Source organism: Hakea prostrata, chromosome 8 (genome assembly GCF_041222555.1).
Source record: "Hakea prostrata isolate BN-2017 chromosome 8, UWA_Hpros_2, whole genome shotgun sequence".
Taxonomy (NCBI): Eukaryota; Viridiplantae; Streptophyta; class Magnoliopsida; order Proteales; family Proteaceae; genus Hakea; species Hakea prostrata.
Window position 1 is genome coordinate 2,677,808 of NC_142607.1, and position 10,114 is coordinate 2,687,921.

The following is a 10,114-nucleotide window of genomic DNA, read 5'->3' on the forward strand; positions in this document are numbered from 1 at the left end:
ACTACTACTTGAAGCATGGAAACGAGAAACCAGAAAAGAAATTCAATGGAAGATGCATCAAAGGGGTTGGATGTAATAAAAATAGTTCAAAAACAGCAACATAGCCATAGGAGAAAAATCCAACCTATGCCATCAGCATCAAGAATAAACTGGATGCATTTTTCAAAAGGTTCTGCTCCGTCAAAGCATGACAGTACATGTTCAACTGAAGCTGAATACCATATATGATAACTATTAAAGCCCACGTTATATGCCAAAAGAGTATTTCTATCCATTTCATAAGTTCCACGGGAGTTGAAAACCATAGGGTGTTATAGATTGAAAAGAAAACTGACAATTGGACCTCAGTGGATGGTCCTTCAAAAAAATATATACATACAAAACCCAATCCTTGAAGGGTGCCTCAATAATTACAGGACCTAAACTAGCCACACTGCTAAGCTATTCTAGTGTCTTAACTCTCCATAGATAATACTCTCTTTATTGACCACAAACAAAAGGGGGGGGGGAAGAAAAGAAAGGAAAGCTCTCTACCGATGATACGACTTTAAAATAACATGCTAAATGATAACAATTGCTAAAAGGACTGCATTAAATTATGAGAATTTGACATTGCCTGCTAGTACCATGTCTAGGCAGCTGCAGCAATGGGAGCTGATCTGTAGCATGCCCTTTTTGCTGCCCGAACAATGTCTTCAACCTGTACAAACCATCAATGAGACAAAGAAAAGCTAATTAGAACACAATATCTATTTTGGCTACCATCTGGTATGATTTTAATTAAACCACCAAGTAGGGGCAAGATCTGCCAAACAATTTTTGTGCTAAATAGAAACATCATATATGAGTCACTGGAGAAGCTAAACAGAAAGCTCCTAAGGTTTACTACATATATACCCTCACTTTACTTGGGTGAATCTTAGTTAAACCCCATGTGGGCAAAAGAGTGAGGACGGAGCAGCCAGCATTAAAACAGAACTGGATATAAAGATGTCATGGACTACCGGGAAAAGATGCTGCCAAGATTAGGCCATCTCATCCTTAAAACAGCTAAAAGAAGAGAAATTGATGTAAAGGCATCCAATTTATCACCCTAGAAAGATTCTCCTTCCTAAGCAGAAAAGAGAAAAAAGAAACTGTAGAATCACAAGGAGGCTCAAGAACTGCGTCCTTGCCAATGTCAAATGCTACATACGCTCTTCAAGGCACATGCTGCCCATCCAATTGATACTACACAAAACTTGCCCCAGGTAAGAGACAACTCGCCACAGAGAGTATCCATGAGGGAGCAACCTTCTAAAGCAACTCCATACAGGGCTAATATAGGGTGCAATCCGCAAATTGATGCACTGTGACCTCCTGAGGAGGATTTGAACCCACCAGACAATCATAGCCATCCAATTCACAAGCTTCCTAAACGTCTTCTTTTTCTAACCATCTATATGGTGCAGAGATCATGTATGCTCATGGATCAAGAGCTTCCAGACTCGAACCCAATCAATAATTGGAGGACTACAATAAAGAACAAGCTTATACTTCCCCTTTTTTGATAATTCATTCTCCGTGTTACTCATCACGGATTCCCATATTCACCTGACATCCCTCGTAGAAGCAACAATTGTGACTAGTATTAAGTCCAAAATGAACAAAAAGAATCAACCTGTGGAAGGGCCAATCTCTCAAGATTTGCAGCATAAGGCATCGGAACATCAGCACCCGCAATCCTCTCCACTGGAGCATCTAGATAGCCAAAGCTCTCCATAACAACAGATGTACTGTCACGCAAAGAACAATTCATCTGTAAATAGAGGACTTAATATAATAAAAAAATAAGCAGGTCTATAAACATAACTCAAAGAAGGAATACCAGATTTCAGCACCAACACCATGCTGAGGGAACCCTTCTTCAACTGTCACAAGTCTATTGGTTTTCCTGACAGAAGCATTGATTGCTGGTCTATCCAGGGGTCGAATAGAACGCAGATTTATAACCTGTGTTCACAGATCAATCATTGATGTTTTCATGGTCTGTTTTTATTTAAAAAAAAAAAAAAAGAGAGGAGGAATTTCAGTATGCAACCCAACGGAAATTTACCTCAGCACTAATTCCTTCTTTTGCAAGTATTTCAGCTGCCTGTTACAAGGAAACGAGTTGTATTGTCAATAAATGCAAGAGAGAGGAAACCAAGCACGACAGTCCATCAGTTGAGGTATATTAGAACCTTCCCTCAAAGCAAACTGTGTGAAAACATTTAGATAATACTTAAAAGACCAAAAAGTAACATGGTTCAAGATATGGTATATCAATGGCGTGATCACCCTAGGATAATTCAGTTGCTCTAATGCTCAGACATGCTCCAGATATCAGAGAAAATGGGACAGAAATCATTGGATTCCGGCTGTTGACTTGAATTTGTTTGAGTACGGCAGTTACAGAGATTAGGGAAGAGAAACTGAACAATAAACAATGAAAAGAAGAGAGGTAGAAGAGGAGGAGGGTAACCCTGCAGTCAAATTTTCTTAATTGCCGGTACAGCCAAGTATCAACAACAACAAGCCTTATTCCAACTAAATGGGTCGCCTACATGGATCCTAGTATAAAGGGAAAACAACGCCTAATCATAATCCTATCTCACATCTGAAGTCGAAACTTGATTTTGACTTTAAAAAATAAAATAAAGGTGAGACCTCAGACTCTGTTCACTATTAAGGAATCTAAAATGTTCTAGAAAAATCTCTATATATATACTCCCCATGGGTAACTCCATCACACTCAAAAAAGTACAGCTGATATAGGTGAAAAAAAAGAACAGTGGCAAACCTTGAGAGCAAAACCAACCATCTTTGAGAAAGCAGTAATAGTCACGTCCTTTCCTTCTCGTTCAATCTGAAGTTTATTCATAGTACAAAGAGAAGCTAGATAATAATAACATAAATGTGATAACAACAACTAGAACAACAGTAGTAACATTTAAATTGTTTTGTGTGATAATAACAAGAACTACAGTAGAACAATTTAAGTAGTTAAGTTTGTATTTATTCTGTTTATAACTACAGCAGTTATTGTGAGTACTCTCTTCTTCTTTCTTTTTCTTTTTTTTTTTTTTTTTTGGTGGGGGGGGGGGGGTTGGGGTTGTGGGGGGCTGTTCGTGTAGTTGTTATAAAATCCACTAACAGAAAGAATAGAGCATGAGAATATATAAGGAACAAAAAGATCATTTTCACATTAGAGAGCAGAAATTCCATGCAGGCTTAGCTGGTGCTAAAGGTTACAGGAGTTCTAAAACGTAATGGTGATCTTGTCACATGAAGAAGCAACAAGCGGACAATTGCAGCAAGGTTTAATTTTGAGGCTGCGCATTGAGCTATGGCTCAAACTGCTGCTGACTTGAAGTTGAGATCTTCTTCGGGTTACGAAAAACTACTACAAAGAAAGTGACAATCAAGCCGCAATCCATTGCAAGAATTTTTTTTGCCAAGCGACCAAGCACACTGAGGTTGGTTGTCACTAGGGGTGTCAACGGTACGGTTTGGAGCGGTTTCGGGCCGGGCCTAACGGTTTCGGGCTGAAAAACCCCCAGCCCAAACCAGCCCTTTTAAAAGATAACGGTTTCGGTGCGGTTTCGGTTTGGTGCGGTTTGGGTTCGGGTTGACTAACGGTTTGACCTAATGATTTGGATTCGATTTGGCTAATGATTTGAACTAAATTAAAAATCAATATTGAAATTTATTTTTATTTTTTCCTCAACTTCAAATCCTAGTTTCTCACCCACAAAACTACAAAAGATAGAAGATGAAGAATCCAAGTAGATCCAACGATAAGTGATGGCATTAGAAACCCTGATGCCTGATTTCACAAAAGTGAAAATGTGAAAGACTGAAAGTCTGAAACTGAAACAGTGCATTAACGATTAAGATTAAGACTTAATAGTTATCAATTAAGACTTTTAAATTTTAAAATAATAAAACTAAATGAAATTTGAAAATTAAAAAGTTAACGATTAATATTAAGACTTAAGAGTTAAGAGTTATCAATTAAGACTTTTAAATTTTAAAATAATAAAACTAAATAAAATTTGAAAATTAAAAAGTTAACGATTAAGATTAAGATTAAGACTTAAGACTTAAGAGTTATCAATTAAGACTTTTAAATTTTAAAGTAATAAAACTAAATGAAATTTGAAAATTAAAAAGTTAAAACTTAAATCGTTAAATGTGTTAACACTCAACTACTCAAACTCGAGTCTCAACGTCTCAAACACCGAAATTCATGGATCATTAATTACATTTAAACAATACCAAAAAATTTTTAATTACATTTAATATTTTAATTTTATTTATGTAAAAAATTAACGGGCACACGGGCTGGGCCGGGCCAGCCCGAAACCGTTCGGGCTGAGGACCCTCAGCCCAATTATGGCCCATTAAGGATCGGTTCGGGCCGGTTCGGGCTATAACAGGCCGGTTCGGTCCGGTTTTAACGGTTTGGGTTGAAAATTGACACCCCTAGTTGTCACTAACTGATTGATGCAGTTATGAGGAATTGATTGCTACTCTCTTTGTTGCTTTGAGACATCAATGGACTGATATGTGCCCTAAGCCTGTGTTATCCTCCTTTTGGGAAATGGTCCAATCTGGGAGTGACTAATGTATATGCTCCAACTTGATAGGGAGTGTTAAGATTGTACATATTCTGTCTAGCATAATGCAGGTGGTATGTTGGTTATTCAGTTGTTAAGGGCTTACTAGTAAGTGTTTATATCAGGGAATACTTGTACCTGATATTATTTCATTAACATGTAATGTAGTCTTAAGCCCATGGTTGGAGCATTCAGCCCAACTGTGACACTAGTTTTTCCTCCATGCTTGCGGCTCTTATTTCCTCTTATCTCTTTGACTTTTTTTTTATTTTTTTTTATCTACTAAATAATTAGCACTGGTCTGTGTTTAATATTGTTTCAACTTTCAATAGTCATGTCATAAACACACTAACAATAGCAAATGTAAAAGAAAGCATACCTTTGCTTTCCCTATTGGCAGAGTGAAACTTGAATCAAGAACTTCTGCTGAAACAGGGAAAGACTCACCATATCTGCAGTAGAGAATCCATAAAGATAGAATCAAGAACAGCATTAATCAGGTCAAATTTGCAAACTGAAGATGATCACAAAAGTCTAGGCTACTCACAGCAGCTCATTTTCAAGGAAAACAACAGGGTCAGGGTCCCTAATAGCAGCTTTTAGTAGGCCACGAGCGTCTTCTGATGAGTATGGAGCCAACACTTTTAACCCAGGACAAGAGGCATACCATGCTCCATAACACTGCAAATAAACCATTATTCTTTTCAATTGGTAAACCTAGATGCCAACACATGAAAACAGTTATCTTGGATTTTACCTTATTCCTGATTAAAGGAAGAAAATATATATATATCCACAACTTTCATATATCAAGTTCCACAGTATTTCATAAGGATCCATGTTTTCCAGTAGAACAAATCAATTAGATCTCAAACTCTTTTTCTTTATTATTGTCATCATTCAGGTCCTCACATACAGATTAAATACAACCCAGATCAGGATAGATGATCAATAAGTGTGATAGTCTTGTTAATTTGATTTTCCTTCATTCATCCTCCAGGCCAGCAAGTAGGAAAGGAGAAAATGGCAGGTTACAGACTCAGGTCCAAATGTCATTGTTTAATCATTCATAATTGTGCTACTCCAATGAATATGTAAATTCACTCCTCTTTGAAAAGATTGACATTTGTCACATCCAATGTTGCTTGGAGTTTTAAGTTCTAACTTTTGTCTCCCAACTTCCATTGACATAAAAGGAAATTAATGTATATTTCAATCTCTGTTACCCCCTCTTCAATCTCATTAGCAACCCATAGCACAATTGTCTAGGAGATGCCTTCGCATCCATGAGCCCTCGGTCAACTTGGCTACAAAGGTCGATGTGTTGGACACCTGCCTCATCTTATTGTTGTCACTTTGCTTTTTGCAGGTATTCAACAATCCAGAATGCCTGGGAGACATCACCAGAAGCTGGGATGGGCTAAACAAAGAAATTGATGCATTTGCATCAAAATTACTACATTTATTTCATCATCTAGTGGAGGATCTACAAATTTACCACCTTTTGAAGGAAGGAAGTTGATCACTTTGGTCATCTCATTAAATAAAGGTTCTTATTGCATTTTATGAAACTAAAGAGATGTGGACAAACCCAGGAACTAATGAGATATTTTAAAGCACAGGAAATCATCCATACCTGGGAGTGTTGGGCACCAACGCCAGCAGCAGCCCCATTTGGTCCTCTGAAAACAATTGGCACAGATAACTGACCAGCAGACATATAGTTTGTCTTTGCAGCAGAATTAATGATGTGGTCAATGGCCTATGGAAGTCCCAAAAGCGAGTTACATTTTTGAGTATTCAGTAGCATATTACAGCACCACATAATTGGGCATACAAAAGCACATTCAATACCAAGACAGAATGTTACTCTTAAACTTTGGGATGCACATTTGCAATTGTGAAACAACAATGCCTTTTATATTTCCAAACAGAAAAATGCGATCATGTTTAGGAGTAGCATCAATGGGTTACATGATTATAGATAGTGAATGCTAATACCCATGTGCTGGATGCCAAGAAGAGAATGGACCGCAGCAAGACAAAGAATATTGCATGACTTCAAGGCTCGAACGCGACAATTGTATAAGGCCAATAAGGACATCAGTCATAGCAGGGAAGAGAATATTAGCATCCACAGGCTATGTCGACATTTTGTTAAGTAGGTTTACCAATTACATTGATCAGGAAATGCGATGTCCAAACTCTCCAAAAATTATGAAGGGCAGTGGATTCTTTATTGCAGTGACAGTGTATGGTAATTGCTAAACTAACAGACAACACTATAATGCTTTTCACTCAAACAGAGGGCTGTCAAAGAATCCTCGATAGGAAAGATTTAGACGCAATTAATCGATACCACATTGACTGCAACAGTATTCAGAATTAATCACAAGAAAGTAACAGTTACCTGCATAGAGAAATTAAACGTCATAAACTCTACAACTGGCCGAAGACCGTAGAAAGCAGCACCTACTCCAATGCCCGTGAAACCAGCCTACAGAAATGTGATATAGATACAGGGATATGACAGTCAGAACCAAAAGAAAAGACAAGGAAGAATAATAAATCTGAAGTGTCAACTGTCAACAGCCAAAGTTTGAGAAGAAGAGAAACAATGAAGAATTATTCTGCATAATTCAAGAGCAACCTCTGTTATTGGAGTATCAAGAACTCGCTCAGGACCATGCTTGTTCAGCAGACCTTCGGAAACCTGAGAATTCATAGGTTAAAAAGTAAACTTTTAGATGATTATAACGAATAAAATATGTAGACTTTTATTATGAGCTCATAGTTTGATTTACTCAAGCATATCTAACCTTGTATGCACCTTGGTATTCACCAACCTGCAACAGTGAAACAGAAGAGGGAAAAAAGTTAAAATGTAAAACAACATTAAGAAAAAGGGAATAATAATACTAATAACTTTTACCAAAAAATAATACTAATAACTCTATTTGTGTTTCATCACTTACCTCTTCACCCATTAGAATGACCGTAGGATCAGCAGACATTTCCTCGTCAAGTGCAGAGTTTAGAGCTTCTCGAATTTTCATCTATTTATTGTGAAAAGGCAAAGAGGATCAAGGTACAGATGAATCAATGAAAAATCTATAAACTATAATATCAAAAACCTCATGCTGATAAGTATCAATAACTTAATTAGCTCTTAATGGGCCATACACAAAACAAATAATGAATGTCCACTTCCCGCCTCCCCTGTCTACACATAAAGCTACTGCAGTTCAAGTTTTCTGGTTGCTCTTTAGAGGCCTGAAGAACACACACACACACACTCTTTACTCTCTCTCTACATTTATTTTGTTCTGCTTCTTTTTTTTTCTTCTCTTTTGTACCGGGGGGGGGTGCAGGGGTGGGTAAGGTGTGCAATTGAATGGACTCTTACATGAGTATTAAATAGTGTTGACAAAAACCAGGATTTTGGTAAAAAAATTGCCAGAAGCAAACCAAAAATTTTAATGTTAGGAATCTCACTAACTTTGCTGCTTTGGTTTAGCACCTCCAAGAAATACTTGGACCTTTTCTAAGCTCAGAGGTCTCCCTTGAAAAGATATCAAGATCAAGATAAAAATTGATGCACTAAGGAAAAAAAATTTAAATGAGACCAATTAGGCCATTGAAAAATAAAATAAAAAGAAAAATATGAAAAATTAAATCTCTGTCCAGCAAAGTATAAAAGTCGGCAGGGCACCTGCACCTCTAGGGGTAACAAACAAATAATGCTTTTTATTAGCTGAGCAGGAAATGCAGCCAGCAACAACAACAAGAAGAAGTCTTGTCCCAACTAGGTGGGGTTGGCTGCAGAGGTTCTTGCTTACCAATCAGCTCTGAACAGGAATGCAGCCTCATCTCTAAATTTTAATAACTTGAATAAACTAATTAGACCACAAACTACCATGCGTTCAAATACTGGATTTTATAGTTTTATGTTCAGGAAATCTGTTGAGGACTAAGGCCATTGACTTGGGCCAGAATTATTTTACCAGACGATTCGTTCACTTCCATCCAATAGCAGCGGTCTTTGTTAAAGATGTCCTTATAGGCAGACAAGCTGGCTCAGAATTCTGGTTTATAGAAGCATCATCAATTTTTTTTAGGAAGTCCATCAGTAAGCACTAAAAATCCTTTACCGGATTTGTCAATTGGAAGGTAAAATATGTCAACCGTATATAGCATTGTCCACATAGATTTAGCATACATAAAAGATATAAAACAGTAGTGTTTCTCATCGCTAAGAATAGAGGGTAAGACATAAATAGGAGCTATTAGTACCTGTCTTCCTCCTGTTGAGTAGCATCGTGTTGTGGATAAAGCAGGTGGTATCCCATGCAAACACCGATCGAGAATCTGAGAGAGAGAAATTGTATTAATACCAATACCAAATCAGCTAAAATGAAACCTCAGCTCAAACTAGATTAAAATAAATTTCAACCAAAAAAAAAAAACTAGGTTAAAATGAATCACAAGCCACGGAAATGTTAAGTTCTACCGAAGCATGAGAGCCACCGAATCCGATTCTTCGCCTTACAATCCCGAACATACTTCTTGGTTTCGCTCAAGATAGACCTGATCAATGCAATCGCACTTACGCAACGAAACGTAACGAAGCAATTTTCATAAAAAAGCCAAGACTTATCCCTTGTATGGTCGGATGAAATTCAACAGTTAGCAGCTCACGAGAGTTCCAACACGAAGAATTAATAAAGTTTAGAAGAAAGAGGAATTGAAACAGAGAAGAACGAAAGTAAAGAGATTGAAGTAAAACTCAGAGATAAATGAGTCCTAGCTAAGCAGCTAAACGGATTAAACAGGTTGAATTGATTTGGTACCAGCTTGCTGAAGCACCTGTATGATGAATTGATGATGATCTGCTTTGGCCTTGGGAACAATAAGTCGAAATCGATGATGAGCTCTACGGAACCGAGAACGCGAAGACAGATTTAAATGGAAATAGTCGAGATTCGAGATCGACAGTCTTGACTTCCATTGATTTGATTCTGCTTCTTTCACTCGTCCTCGTGTCGCAGATAGGTAAAGCTGAGTTTCCTCTCTCTTAGTTCATCTTTCCTATCACATTATTAATTTAGTTTATCCTTTTCCAAAAAAGAGTCACGTAGAAGCTCTGTTGTAAACTCGGCAACCTTAGGAGGTTCCACGTCACATTTATTACGAAAACATATTATAGAGTCGGCGATTTGGTTTACTGCTTTTTTCTATTAATTCTCATTTTCATTCTCATTCTCATTCTATTTTTTGGATTTCCATACCTACGTGATTTTTTTTCTTTAAATAAAAATAAAAATATATAACTGTTTATTTTCGGAAAGAACAGATTTTTGCAATATAAATTAAAATTTATGAAAATTTTTGTTTCAGAAAATACTTTCAGCAAAAAATTATGTACAAGTTGGGTTTAAGTGAAATGGTTTTAAAAGGAGTATCACTATAAACAC

The 10,114-nt window shown here is 37.0% G+C and overlaps 1 protein-coding gene across 3 annotated transcripts; it reads right to left on the reverse strand.

The window, feature by feature from the left end:
- Nucleotides 1-328: 328 nt before the first annotated feature.
- On the reverse strand, nucleotides 329-9,742 carry LOC149006244 (pyruvate dehydrogenase E1 component subunit beta, mitochondrial-like). 3 transcript variants are annotated; one of them, XM_089165314.1, is made up of 15 exons: nucleotides 9,507-9,742; nucleotides 9,151-9,227; nucleotides 8,934-9,008; nucleotides 7,616-7,696; nucleotides 7,460-7,486; nucleotides 7,291-7,353; nucleotides 7,051-7,137; nucleotides 6,277-6,402; nucleotides 5,188-5,321; nucleotides 5,020-5,092; nucleotides 2,822-2,887; nucleotides 2,096-2,134; nucleotides 1,868-1,992; nucleotides 1,661-1,775; nucleotides 329-700 (listed from the first exon to the last, which is right to left on the reverse strand). In XM_089165314.1, exons 2-15 carry the CDS (start codon nucleotides 9,199-9,201, stop codon nucleotides 632-634), a joined length of 1,131 nt encoding a protein of 376 aa, XP_089021440.1. In that variant the 5' UTR covers nucleotides 9,202-9,227; nucleotides 9,507-9,742; the 3' UTR covers nucleotides 329-631. The 3 variants fall into 3 exon arrangements, with proteins under 3 accessions (XP_089021440.1, XP_089021439.1, XP_089021438.1); XM_089165313.1 differs by having other exon boundaries at nucleotides 9,491-9,742; XM_089165312.1 differs by having other exon boundaries at nucleotides 9,151-9,742.
- Nucleotides 9,743-10,114: the final 372 nt, after the last annotated feature.

Bases quoted from the DNA above. Each gene is read 5' to 3' on its own strand.
- LOC149006244 (XM_089165314.1), bottom strand. From the start codon at position 9,201: ATGTTCGGGATTGTAAGGCGAAGAATCGGATTCGGTGGCTCTCATGCT. The intron at 7,354-7,459 runs GTTAGATATGCT...ATGAATTCTCAG, and splicing joins AATACCAAGGTGCATACAAG to GTTTCCGAAGGTCTGCTGAA. The intron at 5,322-6,276 runs GTATGGATGATT...GTTTATTTGCAG, and splicing joins TTGGTGCCCAACACTCCCAG to TGTTATGGAGCATGGTATGC.